Raw genomic sequence first — 21255 nt, forward strand, 5'->3', positions numbered from 1 at the left:
AACTATGATCGTTATATTATGTAGGTAATGGGAGCTGTAGAAATAATAGGCTCGAATCTGACGTCTGACATTCACTTTAACCTAGATGAAGACGTATCGGCTTAAACGAACTCACATGCGTACTGTACTTTACTGGTGGATTTAGGTTACTTCTGGGTGTGATTTCGAGATGTGAGGCATAATTCACATTTATATCCTCAGCAACTCTCCAGAAGCGCAGAGATCTGCAGTGTCAGCTCGAGTATGACCGTTGATGCATGGAAAAAGCTACAGAGACAGATGGAGAAAGTCTCACTAATCTAGGGTAATTCCCGTAGTTTAATTGTGGGCATTGTTATAAGACTGAAGAAGCCACAGATACAGTAAATCCATGGATGGCTTCTGATTCAGCTACGTCTACCATGGTGTGGATACAGATAATGGGTGCACGTGTGTGTGCCACATACGGGTGATTCTCACGAAATCCAGATTTAGAAGGTGTCCAGCATCAGAATTTTTAAAAAGCCCTTGAAGCCAATTTTTTGCACATTTAAAAAATATTTTCTATAGAATTATTTACATTTTTTAGATTATCATTATCAAAAATTATCATTACCGCAACTTGATATTACATTAAATATATGCATTTACAAACTCATGTTTCGGTAATGAGAACTAAAAAGTTGTCTAGGTACTATGACAAACAAAATTTTAACTTTTATCTGGAGAGAAAAATAAGAACTGCTACCTGGCAGCCATCTTGAGTGTCACAGTCAATTTTGTCCCTTCCAACTATTTTTTTTTTTTTTTGAAAATGTTAGTTCCTTGAGGGCTAAAACAATGATTGAAAATTGTTGCGGAGGATGAGATAATTGATCTTGGACACATTTATATTCCTTATTATTCTCTCTACATTTACCAATGACCAAATACCACATGTTTCTTTACTGTAAATCTTTATAGTATAACATCCACTGAAGCTTTTTATTTTTTAGATTTTTTAATTATAAATATTTCCATGTCAAAGAACCCAAATCCAGTCATGGACACGTTGCGGTAATGAAATTGTTTTCCTTAAATGTGGAAAAAACAACAAAAATGGTTTGTATGATATAATCTGAAATCATGTGCAAAATAGTACACGAAGAGATGTTTGTAACTGTATGCTTCTTATTTTGATAGCATTTACTTTTTATCAAAATGTTTCATTACACCTCATAAGTCTAATTTCGCGAGAATCACCCGTACATTCAGCTCTTATGCTTGTATTATGGTTAAAACAAATGTTTTGTAGAGATTTACTGCGTTTGTACCAGGTATTATGGCAACCCCTAACTGCATAAATTATGCCAGTCTTCCTGAATTTTATAATAAACAAAAAAGCCAGTAAAAATGGCACACTCGGGTCTCTCGCAATTCGACTACAATTAGCTTTAGTGGCTCACCGGAAATCTTACACAAAGGAGCTCAAAGATGGCAGCGCCCACATTTACATCAAGGTGGATAGGGAGTGTGGCTCAATGTTAGCAATGGAAGACGCTACCGGAGCGCAACCGCCCAAGCATGTTGGAAAGGAGGAAAGTGACACAGTTTAGACCCGAAATGTGAACCACCCCTAAAACATTTCTGGTTGCAGCAGGTAATTTTACTATAGTAAATGGATATGACAGAAAAGTTAGTGCTGCAAAGAAGACAAACCCTAAGCAGAGTGGAGGACTTGAGTTGAGAGGGATTCATTCCCGAGAAACCTTTAAGTTCCTGCCCTTCGGATCTCTGCTAGTGTCAACACATTTACCATGACTGCACTGATGATGTGTTTTGGCAGCGATTCGCGTTTTGCCGTTTGTTGTGCGAGCTGCTGGAAGAACCGAATCTGACACTAGAGGACCATCCACACACGCTCCTTACTGGCAGTCTTCCCCAACCGGCCTGTGAGCTCTAATGCTGTGATTACCACTCATTAGCCCCAGTTCACTTGCTTAGACCCTCACTTTTGACTTTTATCACGTCTATTAACGCCGTTGTCCTCCTCAACCCTCACACACGCCACCTTCCAGGCTGAATTTCATCTACCCACAGGATCTTTATTGACCTTCTGCCAGATCACAGTTTAGCAGCCCAGCAGCTGTTGCGATGAGCTAATGGCAGATCACAATTTAGCTGCGCGACAGGTGTGATGCTGGCTCCGTTCCACATGACATGCACCGGGACAACAGGTGCTGAAGACGATCTGATAATAAATATTACCATACGGACCGGTTCAGAGCTCAATAACATCAGTCCAAACGCATGTCTATTTTTTCTGGTTTTCATAATTTTGAGATTGGTGATACAGTGCCTATGTGATAGAGTTTGTTCACACTGTAAGTGTGACCATCTAAAGGATTTCCTGTAGTTGTTGCTGTCTATGTTTAAGTGCAAGAATGGTAGATATTTTTTAGATGTATACAAATGCAAAACGATCAATCGTTTGCAATCAAGTTACTTGTCAATAGGTCTTGATTAGAGAAATCTTGAGATTTGAAGTAAATATAAATATATCTGTTCATTTTGCATGAGTTTTTAGTTTAATATATTGTGGTGTTGTTTAATGGTCACATGACCTTCAGATTAAACATCAAATATACATGTTTATTAGTAAGTATTTTATTTCAATTGTTTCAATTATTCAAATTGTCTTTTATTCACATTTTATGATTTAATTGTAATTATTTTATTCATCCACTTATGAACCTCGGTGGTTTGCCAATTACAATTAAATCATAAAATGTGAATAAAAATCTAACAATCAACTCACAAACCCCCTGCAATTCCCTCGCAAACCACCAGGGGTTCGCACAACCCCTGTTTAGTAAGTTGTTCGTTTAGATTGTTCGATTTTTCTATGATTTAATTGTAATTATTTTACTAATCAACTCGCAAACCCCCTACAATTCCCCTGCACACCACCAGGGGTTCGCAAAAACTCTGTTTAGGAAGCGTTTTATTTAGATTGTTAGATTTTTATTTACATTTTATGATTTAATTGTAATTATTTTATTCATCAACTCACAAACCCCCTGCAATTCCCTCGCAAACCACCAGGGGTTCGCAAAACCCCTGTTTAGTAAGTTGTTTGTTTGGATTGTTAGATTTTTCTATGATTTAATTGTAATTATTTTACTAATCAACTCGCAAACCCCCTACAATTCCCCTGCACACCACCAGGGGTTCGCAAAAACTCTGTTTAGGAAGCGTTTTATTTAGATTGTTAGATTTTTATTTACATTTTATGATTTAATTGTAATTATTTTATTCATCAACTCACAAACCCCCTGCAATTCCCTCGCAAACCACCAGGGGTTCGCACAACCCCTGTTTAGTAAGTTGTTCGTTTAGATTGTTCGATTTTTCTATGATTTAATTGTAATTATTTTACTAATCAACTCGCAAACCCCCTACAATTCCCCTGCACACCACCAGGGGTTCGCAAAAACTCTGTTTAGGAAGCGTTTTATTTAGATTGTTAGATTTTTATTTACATTTTATGATTTAATTGTAATTATTTTATTCATCAACTCGCAAACCCCCTACAATTCCCCTGCACACCACCAGGGGTTCGCAAAACCCCTCTTTAGTAAGTTGTTTGTTTGGATTGTTCGATTTTTCTATGATTTAATTGTAATTATTTTACTAATCAACTCGCAAACCCCCTACAATTCCCCTGCACACCACCAGGGGTTTGCGAAACCCCTGTTTAGTAAGTGTTTTATTTGGATTGTTAGATTTTTATTTACATTTTATGATTTAATTGTAATTATTTTTCTAATCAACTCGCAAACCCCCTGCAATTCCCCTGCAAACCACCAGGGGTTCACAAAACCCCTGTTTAGTAAGCGTTTTATTTAGATTGTGTTAGATTTTTATTTACATTTTATGATTTAATTGTAATGATTTTACTAATCAACTCACAAACCCCCTACAATTCCCCTTCAAATCACCAGGGGTTCGCAAAAACCCTGTTTAGGAAGTGCTTTATTTAGATTGTTAGATTTTTATTTACATTTTATGATTTAATTGTAATTATTTTACTAATCAACTCACAAATCCCCTGCAATTCCCCTGCAAACCACCAGGGGTTTTCGAAACCCCAGTTTAGTAAGTGTTTTATTTAGATTGTTAGATTTTTATTTACATTTTATGATTTATTTTTTATTATTTTTTTCATCAACTCACAAACCCCCTGCAATTTCCCCGCAAACCACAGGGGTTTGCGAAACCCCTGTTTAGTAAGTGTTTTATTTAGATTGTTAGATTTGTATTTACATTTTATGATTTAACGTATTTTCCAGACAACAGTTCTCTCCGGAGTATAAGGGGCTGTTTACACTTGGTATTAAGATGTGTTTTCATCGATCAGATCACAAGTGGACGAGAGAGACACATTACGTTTACACCTGGTATTTAAATCCGTCTCTTTTGTCCACTTTCGACCGCTTCTGTGCTGAATACTATGAGGGGGTGGTCTGTGAGACGGTGGGCGAGTCTCTCTGCTGTCATTCAAACCCGAGCGGGAGTAATTATGAGCTAATATGGACACAAACTAATATTATGTCGGAGTGCACTGCTTGTTTAGCAAGTAAACATGCTGCACAGTGTTTTGTACATGAGTATGTAAGAGCTTTCTTTGAATTTTCAGCGCAATTGATGAAATAGGATCGCGCAACTTTCACACGCTTTCAAAACGAAACTACGGAGATCAGCCGCTTAGTTTTATCAATGAAAGGCTAAAAATAGCGCTGTTCACCGAATGTTCACGCCAGAAGTCAAAAAAGACGTAAAACTTGTGTTTAATACCTCAGATTAGATAAATGGGCGGAGAGAAGGCGGTCGCGTGTGGCTGTTCGAACGCATTCAACCACATGTGCGTTCCGCAACTCCAAAGCGATCCGATCGAAAGTGGTTTCGACCACCTCTGGATGTGGTTGAAAGTGGACGAGCTCAAAACGTTTTGAACACCGTTTACACCTGGCATTAACGTCGTCCACTTGTGATCCGATCGACGAAAACACATGTTAATGCCAAGTGTAAACAGCCTCTTAGTTGCGTGAGTCAAAAATGCGTTTTGAAGAGAAAAAAACATATATAAGTCGCACTGGACTATACATCGTGTTTATTTAGAAAATGATTTCATAAAATTTGTTACAGTTTATAAATTATGTGTAATTCTTTTATTTATCAACTCACAACCCCCTGCAGTTCCCCCGCAAACCACCGGGGTTTGCGAAACCCCTGTTTAGTAAGTGTTTTATTTGGATTGTTATTTTTATTTACATTTTATGATTTAATTGTCATTATTTTATTAATCAACTCATGAATCCTCTGCAATTCCCCCACAAACCACCAGGGTTCGTGAAATCCCAGTTTAGTGTGTGTTTTATTTAGATATGGGTACGTGAAACCCTTACTAAGGAAGTGTTTTATTTAGATTGTTATATTTCTATTTACATTTTATGATTTATTTGTAATTATTTTATTCATCAACTCACAAACCCCCTGCAATTCCCCCGCTAACCACCAGGGGTTCGCAAAACTCAAAATTTAATGATTTATGAGTATAAGTTGCGTGAGTCAAAAATGCGTTTTGAAGAGGAAAAACCATAAATAAGTCGCAGTGGACTATACATCGTGTTTGTTTAGAAAATTATTTCATAAAATCCACACCCAAGAACAGACATTTAATCTGGAAAGGCAAGTTATTCAACTAAACAATAGCACACAGAACAGCAGGCTGAATAGGTGTCTGTACATGTTAAAGTAACATAAACAGTTATTTACACGATACACAATAGCATATCAAACATACCTTGGAGGCTGAATAGGCTAAATTAACACGACAAGCCAAATCAAGTTCAAAAAGGTCCCGAAGTCCTTCCGCATCACTTAATCCATTGAATGACATAAATACAGGAGCAGCATAGAGCAGACTCTCACAGCTGTAGACGGTAATGGTTTTTCTTGGTTCATATGAAATAATTTTTATTTATAATTCGCACCTGACTAGAAGTTCCAGGACCCGCCAAACTGTGAAAAGGTGTGACTTATAGTCCGGAAAATACAGGGATTGTAATTATTTTATTATACCACGGGTCTGTTGAATGCTGCATTCTGATTGGCTGAGAAATGTTCTATGGGTGTTGATTATTTTTCTGTAAACCGCACACCTAATTTTTCAAATGTCTTAAAAATAGGCACCAGAGCAATGTTTGTGGTAACCGTGGTATAAGCGGAATAATTGACTCTGTTCCTTTGAATTATTTGAAAATAATGCACACCTCCCCTTCGCATCGTGCCGCATTACCACCTTGGTGTGCATTATTTTCTTATAATTCAATGGCCCGTCGTCAATTATTCCTTACCTAATCAACTTACAAACCCTCTGCAATTCCACTGCAAACCACCAGGGGTTCGCGAAACCCAAGTTTAGTAATAAGTTTTATTCAGATTGTTAAATTTTTATTTACATTTTATAAATTAATATGTTTTATTCAGATTGTTAAATTTTCATTTACATTTTATAAATTATGTGTAATTCTTTTATTCATCAACTCACAACCCCCTGCAGTTCCCCCGCAAACCACCGGGGTTTGCGAAACTCCAGTTTAGTAAGCGTTTTATTCAGATTGTTAGATTTTTATTAGATTTAATTGTCATTATTTTATTAATCAACTCACGAACCCTCTGCAATTTCCCGCAAACCACCGGGGTTCGCAAAACCTCAGTGTAGTAAACCTGATTGGGAAACCCTGGTTTATACATTTAAAAATGGTTTAAATCTATGAGAGTTTATTATTTTTATACTTTCTATTGATTACCGTAAAATGTTAATACGTTAAATGTTTTTATCACACTTACATTTTAGCAGTTCTTTCTAACGTTTGACTAATATGCATGTTTTTACAAGTTTGCTTGATATATTTACCAAAATGTCAAATGCAAAACCAGTGCGAGAGAAGTCTTGAATTAGCTTTATTTCAGATTAGTAAGAGAGAGGCTTCCATTCCCACTTATAAAACAAGTTGGTTTTGCTTTCACATAGATGTTTAAAACATGCAGAGCTACGAAACAAAAATACAACACATTTCTGTTTGATGCTTTACGTTTTTGTCCAACATGTTTCAAAGTTTTAAGTTCATAAAATGGCAAACACAGTATTTCTGCTTTCTGCTTTGGAGCCCTTCTATTCGAGGACAGTTGTAGTTCGGTTGATGGCTATATCTGTACTCAAAATTTGTCCATATGTCAAGTTTAATGAGGGTTTTAGCTAAAAACGCACATCGTAATTGACACACTGTCTCTTCCTGTGGTGAACTGTGGAAATATCTTGCACACTTGCTTCTGTTTTTAAATGAAACAGGAAGAGGAAGTAGATTTTACCGTAGTCTGTACTCTCTCTTCGCTCACTGATAAGCTTTCTGCCGGGTGTTGTTGGAGTGGAGAATGAAGGAGACGCATCAAGCTGCTACAGGGGTATTATAACAACTCATATGACTTATATTTACTTCATTTATTTTATTTAGGAGTTTCTTCTAAATTTGGGGAACCACCTTAATAGCGATGGCCTGCATTACACCATTACATACAAAGTGCAGTTCGATACCTCTTTAGATGTGTTTGGGGAGATTTTCGTGTATACCTCTTGAACAGGTCTTGCCTTTAATTCTGTTTCTGTGCTAATGCGATGAATATTTTTTATTGTAGTTTTACATACTACTTATTTTTTAAACCATTGTGGCTGAAGCTTTTGCACAATGCCTGTTTGACATTCAATCATTCAGACATTCGATTTGTACATGTTTGACAATTCAGATAAAAAACTTTTAGTTTTGATATCAAAATGTTGATTTTTGCCTTTCTTTATTTTAGTGCTTCAACTCAGACTTCAGCAGAGGAGGACTCGAGAAGAACTTGTTAACCAAGGGATCATGCCACGTAAGAACCACTGACACCCTCCTACCAGTAGTTAATTAAAGTTGTATTAGTGGTTAAAGTGCAGCAAAAATGTATGCTGTGTTTTATAAATGCATGCTATTTCTGCAAATCTGTTTATTTCTGCACATCTGTGGAAAGGGTGACTTATACTTGTGTGAACCCGAGTGAAATCTAGTAGTCTTGTGGTTGTAGTAGGCAGGTTTACTCTTTCTCATCCTGCCTAAGATGTTGATTTGGTTTGCTTAATGTAAGATTGAGTCAAAGTCACTTCCTTTGCTTTTGTGAGCGGTTTTTCAAAAAACTACATCAAAGGTCGAGCCATTCATATCACAGCTAAACACGTTTGGCTCAACCGTCAGCTTATCCCCATTCTGATGGCTTAAGGCAGATGATTTCGGCAAATAAGTTTGGCTGCGTGTTGTGTTGGATGGAGATGGTTGATTCTGTTGAGTCAGTTTGTGAGGGATAGTTTGCTGAATGACCTAAATGCTTAATGACGAGGTAATGTAAATCAGCACCCACATGCAGACAACAACTTACAAATATCTTGGCGTCAATAACGGTGCAAGTCTTTTTCTTGAGAAGAATCCCCCAATTTTGTTTATAAAGCATCTCTTATATAAGTCGGTCGTACAAAATATTTATACAAAAATCAACCGTTTTAACATGCCGTTCTCATCAGTTGATGCAATTTTTGTCTTTTCAATGCGGATTTGTAATGCTCAGCTGTGAAAGTGCTACAGTGGTTGACAAGTTTAGCTAGGCGAGACATCTCATTTAACATGGCTGCTTTGGTCACGTCAAAGTTCACACATAACTGAAACAATTTTAATTTTGTCTCCAGCAAGAGAAAGTTAAAAAAAGCTTTGAGGCGCTTGAACGATCAGATGAAAGCGATTCTATTATCAGCATTGGATAAAATTTTACAGGCTGCTTCGTGAACCCATTATGTGCTAATGTACGTCATTAGTGCTAATACAACGCTGTAAGGCGTTCGCGTTAAAGAGCCGGGGTTCATTTGTGTCAGCGGTGCTTGACATTAAGCGGTTAGGCGAAGATGTTTGAACTTGACTAATTATAGCCTTTTTCTTACTTTTTTTTCTGTCATAACCCTCAGTTGATTCCTGGAGGTGACTTACTAGTCATTCAATTCAAATGATCAGACTTGATGCTTAAAGCAAAACAGAATAAGTTAGCAGTAAATGTAAAAATAGACAAAATGCTCAGCCGTCCTTATCGCCTCAGTGACTTCATATAAACCAAGTTAAACCTTCTGCTACTCTATAGAGCTCTTTAGTCTTTCTCTAAAGTTTAACAAATATTTTTTAATATTAAACACTGAAGAAGAAGGTGTGGTGCATATTACGACATTACATCTAAAAAAAAACCTGAAATGAAAAACAGGAAAGCAGAACCAGAGAGTTCAAACTAGGACGATTATTATTTTTAGTAAATTGATGTAGAGCAGTGGTCTCCAAACTTTTTGTGAGCAAGGGCTACCACATTGGATAAAACAATCTGGAGGGCTACTTTTTGATAAAGTCTACTTAAACAATTTTCTTTTGTTGAAATGTTTTATCAATGTTTAAATTTAAGCATACATAAAAGAAGCAAAGTTAATATAAATAATATTTAATAAATAAATTGAGGCTATAGAGACAGAGCGCAGCGCGTCACAACCTGAAAACCACGCCCACCGGGGGGGAAAGCAATCCAACAGTCTCCATTGAGTTTGTATTGCAAAAGGCCGCCTCCCCGTCATCTCTGGCCCACAACAAAAAACTGAACAATGCCCAAAAGCTGCCCCGGGACAACACGTACAGCTAACAAGCCAAAGAACACAGAAATAAGCCTTTACAAGCTGTCGAGCCGCAAAACCCAGTCCTCAAGGAGAACAAAGTGGATCGCCGACTACGCCTCCCCCCATTGGACGCAGTTTTACTAACAGGAGTACCACGAAAAGTTGCCTGTATCCATTTCTGTGTCTTTAAACGCTCGTTTTTTGAAGTCGACAGCCCACAAAAAATTATTATTATTTTTTTTGGCGTGTTAGATGTACACCTTGTCACACAGCAGCTTTTAGGTATTATTCTGTTTTTAAGTTTAATCTGTAAATAAGTTTTTATAAGCTGTCGACCCCAAAAAACGAGCGCCTAAAGACACAAAAATGGACACAGGCAACTTTTCATAGTACTTCTATTAGTAGAACTGCGTCCACCAGGGGGAAACGCAGTCGGCGATCCACTTTATTCTCCTTAAAGGCTGGGTTTTACAGCTCGACAGCTTATTAAAACTTATTTCTTATTTCTTTGGCTTGTTAGCTGTACATATTGTCACACAGCAGCTTTTAGGCATTATTCAGTTTTTTGTTATAAGCCAGAAATGACAAGGAGGCGGCTTCTCGCAATACAAAGTCAATGGAGACGGTTGGATTGAATTCCCCCCCGGTGGGCGTGGTTTTCAAATTTGCATAACTGCGCTCTGTCTCTATTGATAAAATATGCTTTGGCGGGCAACTCACAGACTCTGTGCGGGCAACCGTGGGCACCATGTTGGAGACCCCTGATGTACAGTAATACTGGTGTACAGTAATACAGACTGGTCTCATCTTCCAGCATATGTTATTCGGCCTGATGATACTAAAGATTAAAAAATCTTACATTTCTGGAACATAAGAGGCATTGGAAAGTCTCCTTGTTTTGGTTTAATTTTCTATAAACAATACAATGAGACTAATGAACATATCAGCAGCTTTATTATTAACAACTTCAACTCATATTATGAAAAAACAAATCATTCTTATGTGTTTATCACAAATTTTCTACTCTTGTCCAATAACCTCCAAAGGGCAAAACCAAGGACGTAATGCATGTAATTTTTACCTGCCTGTCACGAAGTTGTTAAAGTGCTAAAGAAATCACAGACAACAAGACAATCAAATTTGTCATAAAATACGTCACGTGAGGTATCGGTCTTTGGTATCGGGGTCTTTTTCAGGTACGGGTACAAGTACATGAGCTTGGTATCGGGCCCGATACGATACTGGTGCATTCCTAATTTAATTATCAACTAGGGCTGCACAGTTATGACAAAAATTGAAAGAGTGAATGACTTTACATTGACGTTTTAAAAAATATACACATGCTCGAACAGCATGCCAAATATGCTTCATCTCATTCCCTATAGATTGCAAAAAAAAAAAAATGCTGCAGTCCTGCGTTTGAGTTTAATCAAATTAGTTATGCAAGTAAATTGAACCTACTATTTTAGGTTCTGGACTAGTATATAGCTGACATAATTTCTAAATTATTGAAACTAAATTTGTTAAGTTAAAAGTAAATAAAAAATTTAAAATGAAATTTTTACAGTGTATTACTGCTTTTTCATTCTACAATATTTCATGTAGATTCGTTAAAGGGATAGTTCACCCAAAAATGAAAATAATGTCAATGACTCACCCTCATGTCATTCCAAACTCGTGAGACCTTCATTCATCTTCGGAACACAGTAGATTTAGATCGAGAGCCCTTCGTTAAAAATCGACGTACGGTATGCTGTCCATGTCCAGAAAGGAAATAAAAACATCATCAAAGTAGTCCATGTGACATCAGTGGGTCAGTTTGAATTTGTTGAAGCATCAAAATACATTTTGGTCCAAAAATAACAAAAATTACGACTTTATTCAGCATTGTCTTCTCTTTCGCATCTGTTGTGAAGTGCATGTGCGAGACTAAAGTCACATGACTGCAGTGACACGGATGACGTACAACGCGGCTGACGTGTTATCTGGTGCACCCCAGCTATTATTTTTTGTGCGCCCGAGCTTCGTTTACAGTCTGAGGGAGACGCACGCTGTAAGTTTGAAAAAAAAACTTCGCAAGTATGTGATTATCCTGAGACGTGACTTTAGTCTCGGGCATACACTTTTTTTATTTTTGGACCAAAATGTATTTTCGATGCTTCAACACATTCTAACTGACCTACTGATGTCACAAGAACTACTTTGATGATGTTTTTATTACCTTTCTGGACATGGACAGTATACCATACATAGATTTTCAATGAAGGGTCAACAAGCTCTCGGACTAAATCTAAAACATCTTAAACTGTGTTCTGAAGATGAACGGAGGTCTTACGAGTTTGGACTGACATGAGGGTGAGTCATTAATGCCATTGTTTTCATTTTTGGGTAAACTATCCCTTTAAGTCGTTGGCATTGCTTATTATTATGAAAATTAAGATTCAAGTGGCACAACTAAATCTACACTGTGAAACACAACAATTTGTTTAAAATTTTTAAGTAAATAATATTTATAAATTACAATTAATCCAAACTTAACAGTTTATATTTTATTGTGTATTTAAGTACACTACACTTAAACTTCTGCATTCTGTTGCATGTTTACATTCAGTCAGGGACTACTTTTTCCAGCGGAAGGAAATCTTTTAGTGATTTTACTTCAGGACAGACGTGTTGATATATATTTTTGCTTTAGTTTTCATATTGTGTGGGAATTGTTTTATAAAAGCAATGGTTAAAAAAGCAACAACGCTTCGCCTCGTCTAACAACGCCCTGCAACCGCAACTTATTCACGATTCAGCAACAGCCCCTTATTGCCTACTAAAAGTAGGTGCATGACCGACCATGCATTTCATTTGCATGGGGTTTGTTCTGTATACCCATACACACACATTTACGCCAGATAACAGGTGATAAGTGGTGTATTTAAATATATGCCATATTTCCCACTATATCTCTAGCAGAAGGTTACGCTTGTATATGCATCAAATCTTATCACTTCACAAAAGGTTTTTCAAACCATTTGATACTGTGGTTATATAACGCTAGCAAACTCTGTGAGATAATCTGGAGATGGTTTGGGTTTAAAGGGCCAACCTGGCATACACACAATAACCGCCATGACTGACAACAGTTAAACTAATAACAACATTTAAGGCGAAGCACTCATCCCATAACTGTCTGGATCTAAATATGGAACCCAATAGGAAGCAAAATGTGCAAAACAGTTTCGTAATGTAGCTGTATTTGCTTTTCTTTTAAAGAATGCTCCCTAGTCCTATTTTCACTTTCTCCCTTTCACTTCCACTTTTTGTTTGGCGTTTTACATTATGCAAAAGCTTTTAATTTACTTCTAAAAGTCTCAAGACTCACTGTCACAAATAATGCGCACATTTATACCTTTATCTTGTCGCAAGGAAATGCTCAACTTCATAAACCTTTATCAGCACAGTAATCACATAGCCAGAATGCAGTGTAGGAAGGAAGCATAAGACTCTGATCTAAGGCCTATTACAGGTGCACATACAGCAGATGTATGCTGGTGATTTAAAGCTCTGATTTGCTTCTGACTTTTGACGTAAATGTGGTTACAGTGACTTTTCACTTAAATCCAGATAATCTGCATAAAATTAAACAACATACAGTACATTCCTATAGCCAGGGTTCCCAAGGGTCCTTGAAAAAATTCAAGGCCCTGGGAAGTTTTTGAAAATATACATACATAGATACAAAGCATTGAAAGTGCTTAAATCTATTTTATGCAAGAAGTTTTCTGGAAAAAAATAAATCCATATTATTTCTGTAGGATAAGATCATAACAATTCTAGACTTTTTAAGCACACGTGCTAAACTGTTCACTTTAAATGTTTATATCTTCTGTATGCGAATGTTGATTCATACCAAAATGCTTTTTTGTATAGTTGTGTTTGACACATGAAAACATCTCGGGTTATGTATGTAACTGTTGTTCGCTGAGAAGGGAACAAGACGCTGCGTCTCCCTTGCCATACTTCCCGCGTCCCTGTAACGCTGTCTTTGGCAATATTTCAGATAGTGATATACTTCCTGGCTCCCGCATCATCCTGTCTCTGTCGTTAAGCCTCACCATTGGTTGAATTTGATATACACATTCAGACACACTTACCCCTGAAAGCATCCCCAAAGTGTCACCGCTGTGACGCAGCGCGAGTTCCCTCGAAAGGGAACTGTAACAATGTATCTCAAAAGGTAACACGATGTAACCTCGCTCTCACTTGAAATGTGTCCCCACATTTAGTCCTTGAATTTGAGGGTATTGGACCTGGAAAGTCCTTGAAAGGTCCTTAAATTTGAAGTTAACTAAAGTGTGGGAACCCTGTATAGCCCGATTCACCCCGAGAACAAAGTTTTTCTGAACCATTGTAAATGTAAATCTAAACACTATGGGGTGGTTTCCCGGACAGGGATTAGACTAGTCCTAGACTAAAATAAATGTAAAAGCTGTCCAAACTAAAAACAACTTGCACTTATCATCAACATTAAAATACATCAGTGCCCTTTGTTTTGCCTCAAAATGCACACCAGTAATGTTTTTATTAAGGTATGTTTGTTAAAACTAGTTATATTTTCTAATTAAACTAAGGCCTAGTCTGGCAAAATTAGGCCGATAAATGAAAGCCGATAAATGATGGATTATTTTGGTTTGTTGAACCACTTCACTTGCTCATTGCTGGCCATGTGGAGTTTTGATTGGTGCTTTTTGTGACATAGCACGAAGATGACACGTGTTGCGGGCTTAAGAAGAGTATGCTAGTCTAGCGCAAAGACAAGATGTCCGCGGTCTGGGAGTTTTTCATTATTAATATGAATATTAATAAATATTAATATGAATATTTATCGGCCTATATATATCGGTTACCGCCCCCCAAATATAAGGAGTTATCGGTATCGGCCAAAATTTCCATATCGGTGCATCCCTAATAAACACAAACCTGATCTGTCAAATGTTTTAAAATAACAACAGAGCAATGTCTTATTGACATTGACTTTAAAGAATTGATAAAACCCACGGTGTGCATTATTTTCGAATAATTCAATGGCACGTCATCAATTAGTCCTTATATATTTATTACATTATTATGTAAACTAACCTTGCACAGTATCAAAATGGCTGTTGGATATTTGGGGGAGTGTGAGAGCTCGAAATTATGATGGGACGGTTCACACACATGAAGTGGTTTCACACTGAACTCTCGCACACAAACATTTCTTCAGGCAGATGGCTTTTGTGTTTTGCTGCTAAAGGTTATGGGGCATATTTGGCTTTGGTGTGTGTGTATGTGAGCAGTGATGTGAAAGGAGCCATGCTTTGCTGTGGGCAGCATGAACTAATATGACCTACAAGCCTCTTAATAAATAGCAACTTTCTCTTTAGCTTTTATATGCAGCCCTCTCTGTATTTCAACACACTGTTATAACCTTTATCTTTGCAGTTATAATGTAGTTAAGCAAGTATGATAACCAGGACAAGGAAAAGTTTTGTTTCAGGGTGTTATTAAATATGTAGCAAGCACATACACTTTTCAGACTATTTAGACTGTGAACACGGTCTGCTTTAGATGTGTTTAGCACAATATTATTTTGCGATAGATGTATTGCGCGTTAGGCCTGCACGTATGGGGGGCCCGTTTTGGGTTTTTTTCTGCGATTATGAGAAATTCTGGATGATTTCATCAGATGACATAAAGCTCTGTTTGAGAGCATTTAACTTCTGCTTTGCATTTCTTGATTTTATTTTAGATAATTTAGTCATTCTCGTCACGTTTTTTCCGTTTGAAACCATTCTTCTTATAAACAGTAGTGTAACATTGCAAAGGCATCCGAAATAGATTTTCTTTTGAAATAAATGTTCTGCGATGAAACTATTGCAGAGGCGCATATTGCGATGATGATGCTGAAACGATACATTGTGCAGCCCTATTGCACGTGTACATGCATCATCACGTTATATTGCTCTAATATGTTGTTCCGAGATTTTTTCTTTGATTTTTCTTTTTCATATTTATCTTTTATATTGTTTTTATTTCCTTCTACTATTTCACAACTATAAGCTTTACTTCAGTTACACAAAAATAAAAATTTCCTATGAAACACATTTGTTCACACATAAATGTTTCCTGTAATCTTCTCGACGTAAGCTATTTGTGATTTCTCTAAGTGACTGATAAATGTGACCTTGGACCACAAAACCAGTCATAAGTAACATGGGTATATTTGTAGCAATAGCCAACAATAAATTGTTAACTTTATTATGCCAAAAATCATTAAGTGAAGATCATGTTCCATGAAAATATTTTATAATGTTTATCATTAATAGTATGTTAGTAACTTTATAGTAATAGTAACTTTAAAGGTGATTTTCTTCCATTCTTAGGGTTTTTTTTGCACCCTTTTTAATTACCGTATTTTCTGGACTATAAGTCACACTTTTTTCATAGTTTTGCAGGTCCTTGAACTTATAGTCAGGTGCGACTCGTGTCAAAATAAATTCATATGAACCAAGAGAAACCAGCCGCAAGAGTTCGCTCTATGCTGCTCCTGTATTTATGTAATTCAATGGATTCAGTGATGTGGAATGACTTCGGGACCTTTCTGAACTTGATTTGGCTTGTTGTGTTAATTTAGCCTATTCAGCCTCTCAGGTATGATCTGTAAGCTATTGTGTATCGTGTAAATAACTGTTTATGTTACTTTAACATGTACGGACGCCTATTCAGCCTGCTGTTTCATGTGCTGTTGTTCAGTTAAATAACTTGCCTTTCCAGATTAAATTTATGTTCTTTGGCTTGGATTTTGTGAAATCGTTTTCTGAATAAACGCGACGTATAGTCCAGTGCGACTTATATATGTTTATTCCTCTTCAAAACACATTTTTAACTGATGCGAGCGACTTAGGGGGCGTGCACACCAAAACTTTTAAATGCGCTGAAAACGCCTGAAGGACACCGATCGTCAGCAGTTTTTTCAGCTGAATGCCAGCTTTCTTCAGCCGAGCGCTTTGGTAGCTGTGATACTTGAGCTGTAAGCCGGTTGGTTGTTGTGAAACTTGTATGTATGTATAAATCTCATTTTCAAAAAATGGATTGTTATGGTGGTCCAGGGTCACAAATGTTTTCCTTCACCCTTTAATAACAGTTTTATAGCAGAGGAAGTGTGTTATTTATTTTAATAGTCTTTTTCATATCTCTTTTACCTTCAGCACTGAAAAGTTCTGCTTCCTTTCACGAACAAAGACGAAGTTTAGAGCGAGCCAGGGTAAGACGCATTGCATTTTTAAAATCTATTCTCAGTTTATTAAAAATGTAACCGTTTATTTTTCTATTTCTGTAATAATTGTAGACTGAGGACTACCTGAAAAGAAAGATCCGTAGTCGTCCAGAAAGATCTGAGCTGGTCAGGATGCACATTTTAGAAGGTGAGTGTTACTACACACTAAAAACTTTTTATTTTGAGTTATTTTCAACCCAGCGTTGGGTCAGAAAGGGAAAAACCCAATCGTTGGCTTAAATTTACCTAGAAAATGTTTATATTTGATAACCCAATGAGTAAAAATAACCCAGCATTTTTACAATATAGCGCCTCATACATGTCCTGCTTATAGTTGTCTCTGTATATTATATTACATATATTATACATAAATGATCACAGATCATAAATTAATGTATGCATACAGAGACATCGGCTGAGCCATCTCTTCAAGCCAAGCAACTTCTGCTAAAACGTGCCCGTCTGGCCGATGACCTGAATGATAAAATCTCCCAGCGGCCCGGACCAATGGAGCTCATTCACAAAAACATCCTTCCGGTACACAGCAGCCTCAAACAAGCCATCATAGGTACTAAATCATTTTACTGTAAATACAGTAGTGCCAAAATGTTTGGGCCCTTAAGCCACACTCAAAGAGCCCCGTTTACTATCACAGTATTCTTTTTCCTACTATGACAGTCAATGGGGCTCATGATCGGTATTTTTTCTGTTTTTGTACTACAGTCAATACAGTGAAAATGAAGTACAGTATTGGTATACTGAATTTGAGAGAGAGGGGAAAAGGTCGATTATAAGCCCTGCCCACAGCAAAAACCGATTGGTCTGGTTATCAAGAGAGACCAATCACGATTCGCTGTCTGTCACTTTCTTGCTTTGTCTTGTCGCTCGCTATATCAATCTTCTACGACTGAGACCTTGTACAAAATTATTCGAACATGACCTCTCTAACTTTCGGGGATATTTTATTTTATTTCATTTCCGGGCATCAGGGAGCCCCTCTCAATATCTGGGAGACTTGCAGGTTGTCCAGGAGAACTGGGATGTCTAAAACAAGTAGGGTCTACTGCCTATACCACACCAGAGCAAAAGTTAAGGAAAAGTCTAGCTGAACTTTAAGTCATTTCACTTATTGAACTTCTTAATACTTGACCTTTTCATCTCCACTAAAGCCCCGTCCAAATCCATTCAGCAGTCACCATCTTTATCTTTATACCTTTATCTTTAAGCTCCGTTTTAGCAGTTGGCTGATGTTCCCAAGTCTGCATTTATATTTCCTGCACTAAATGCTTTATTTAGATCCTTTTCTTTTTCCTCATTTAAAAGTCACACAGGCACACAAGAGCTCGCTGTTAGCGCTTAGTGTTATTCATCTTCATATCTATATTGCGTTCCTGCAGCAGGCGCATTGGATGTTAATTACATGCAGAGTTATGGTAATGAGATTGGTGCGCGTCAAACACGGAGTTAAATTAATTAGAGGGAAATTTACATTCACGTTTGTATCCGCCACTTTATAGAGGGATGAGATGATGAACTCTGCTGCAACGTGTGATGCCGTATAAACATTAGAGTGAAGGAGACCGACTTAAACTATGTGTTTACTTCTAATCTCTTAAAGGGATAGTTCACTTTAAAATAAAAATTCTGTCATCATTTACTCATCCTCATGTTGTTCTAAGCCTGTATGAATTTATTTTTTCTGATGAACACAGGGGAAGATATTTTGAGAGATGATGGTAAACTCACGGCGGAGAGTGGCCATTGACTTTCATAGTAGGAAAAAAATATTTTGGAAGTATTTGTGATAAATGATGAAGAAAATATTTTGATAAATGATGGAAGCACACAGTTGACGGTACCCATTAAATTCCATCATATTTATTTTATACCTACTATGGAAGTCAATGGTCACTTACTGCTGTGTTTACCATCATTTCTCAAAATATATTTTATGTTCATCAGAAAAAAGAAATTCATACAGGTTTAAAACAACATGAGGATGAGTAAATCATGACAGAATTTTTATTTTAAAGTGAACTATCCTTTTAATACCACATGAGCGTAGTATAATGCTGATTATTATTATTATTATTATTATTATTATTATTATTATTATTATTATTATTATTATTATTATTATTATTATTATTATTAATAATAATAATAATAATAATAATAATAATAATAATAATAATAATAAGTGTGCTCAAATAGACGCCGGGAGCATTCGGTTAATATCAGTACTGCATTTCATTTTTGACAGAGGTGGCATTTAGCGAACTAATATTAGTAAATATTAGCTTTAAAAATATTGTTCATTAATAGTTTAGGTTTGCTAATGAATAAACTAATGTTAACTAGTACCACCTTTTTAAAAAGTGTTAACTAAAAATAAACTAAAGATGTTTTTATCATGCCGTGTTGAAATCCTTTGGAAAATCTAAAAAGTAAATCTTGCCGAGGTTAGCATCACTATGACTGTCACGCCTACTTTTAGGTTTACGGGCTTAAAAAGTATTTATTATTGGCACGTAATTCGTCCCACACCATTTGTGCTACAGACATAAATCATACCTCAAACCGTATAGCTAGTTATGTAGTTGCGTTTTGACTGAGGGTAACCTGATGAAGCCAACACAAAAGTGACTTAAAGGAAAACGCCACCGTTTTTCAGTATTTTGCTGTGTTCTTACCTCAACTTAGATTAATTAATACATCTTTATCTATTTTCAATGCGTGACCATAATCTTTGTACAGCATGTCTTGAATAGGTTAGCATTTAGCCTAGCCCCATTCATTCCTTAGGATCCAAACAGGGATGAATTTAGAAGCAACCAAACCATGTTTTCCCTATTTAAAGACTGTTACATGAGTAGTTACACAAGTAAGTATGGTGGCACAAAATAAAACGTGGCGATTTTTAAGCGGATAAAAAATGAGAACTATATTGTGTGGCGGGAGAGCACTTCGTTTGCAGCACTTTGACCGCTAGAGGCAGGCTCCAAAACAGTGTCAATTCCCATAGACACCCTATGTTAAAATGCCCAACTTTACAGCAGAAATAATGTTTACAGCCTGGTAAAAAAGTGTTTTTGGTCTATATAGCTAATTTTGCCCTTCATGACAACTGTGAGGGGTCACTACTGTTAAGCTAGCGTGGTTTCAGCAACCAGCCACCTCCGCTTTACCCATTTTCGGGTTATCCGCAAGATGGCGCCAAGCAGGCTCTGCCAACCATTGGCTTCAAAAAAGTTCTTCACAAACCTATGGGTGACGTCACGGACACTACGTCCATGTTTTTTTACAGTCTATGGTTTTGAAACAATCAAAATTCAAAGTTTTTTATGGTGGATGATGAAACCAATAAAAACAGGTCTTTTTGCTAAGCAATCAGTAACAACCCGTTGCAACACCCTGGCATTGTAACGGCAAATATGTGAGTTCCTCATAAATTGTGTTTATTTAACTGGATTAACCTAACAGGGATTTTTGTTTCTTTTTTCTCTCTTCTTCATCACATCAGATACCCAGTTTTCAAAAGTCGAGAGCTCATCGTTCGACGAAGAAAGCAGTGATGCATTCTCACCTGACCAAATAGTCTGTCAGGACTCTCCTCCTGGCTCCACCCCCTTACCGTCTCCACCTGCAATACCTGCCAGTGAAACCACACCCAAAAAGGTGCGTGCACACCCTCATAAAGGTACATTTGCATATTTAGCATCTCTACGCTAACAATTAATGTGCCATGAACCCTAATAATCTGTAAATACTATTAAGTGAAAGCATGCTACAATTTTTCCATACAGATTTATTAATTGAAAGTGTGCATCTGTTCAATGTCTCTATTAACGGGTTGTATCCCTTTTTTAATTTAAATTGTTAAAACGTAATTATTTATTTAAAGAAAAATTAATTTAACAGGACGCAAATGGGGTCTGTAATACTGTATCATGGCACCAATCGAGTTCCTGTAAGTACATGGTGTAGGTGTGCGAATTGGGACGTAACCAAACTCTGTGGCTCCAACACGTGCATTTTTTTTTTTAGAGAAAATGAGGTCAGTACTTTGAGTTGTTGCAGCTGCAGTAAATTCTTAATGTTATTGAAATAATAATCTATCATCAACATACTACACACACGCGCGCGCTTTGATGTTCAGCGTAGCTTTTTATGCCCACTCAGCTCTCCAGAGTTGTGA

At 36.9% G+C, this 21255-nt stretch overlaps 1 protein-coding gene across 6 annotated transcripts in view; it reads left to right on the top strand.

Moving 5' to 3' along the window:
- Nucleotides 1-21255, top strand: part of mrtfaa (myocardin related transcription factor Aa) — a 49563-nt gene that overhangs the window by 15819 nt on the left and 12489 nt on the right. For 4 of the 6 annotated variants that reach the window (XM_055194615.2, XM_055194617.2, XM_055194616.2 and 1 more), the window contains 5 exons: nucleotides 7885-7950; nucleotides 16990-17045; nucleotides 17130-17205; nucleotides 17464-17625; nucleotides 20581-20735. In XM_055194615.2, coding sequence (XP_055050590.2) covers nucleotides 7885-7950; nucleotides 16990-17045; nucleotides 17130-17205; nucleotides 17464-17625; nucleotides 20581-20735 — 515 coding nt within the window. Of the gene's footprint in view, nucleotides 1-7389; nucleotides 7489-7884; nucleotides 7951-16989; nucleotides 17046-17129; nucleotides 17206-17463; nucleotides 17626-20580; nucleotides 20736-21255 lie in introns of those variants that run through there. The other 2 variants (XM_055194620.2, XM_055194619.2) reach the window with 2 other exon arrangements.

Source organism: Misgurnus anguillicaudatus, chromosome 19 (assembly GCF_027580225.2).
Source record: "Misgurnus anguillicaudatus chromosome 19, ASM2758022v2, whole genome shotgun sequence".
In the NCBI taxonomy this organism is placed as follows: domain Eukaryota; kingdom Metazoa; phylum Chordata; class Actinopteri; order Cypriniformes; family Cobitidae; genus Misgurnus; species Misgurnus anguillicaudatus.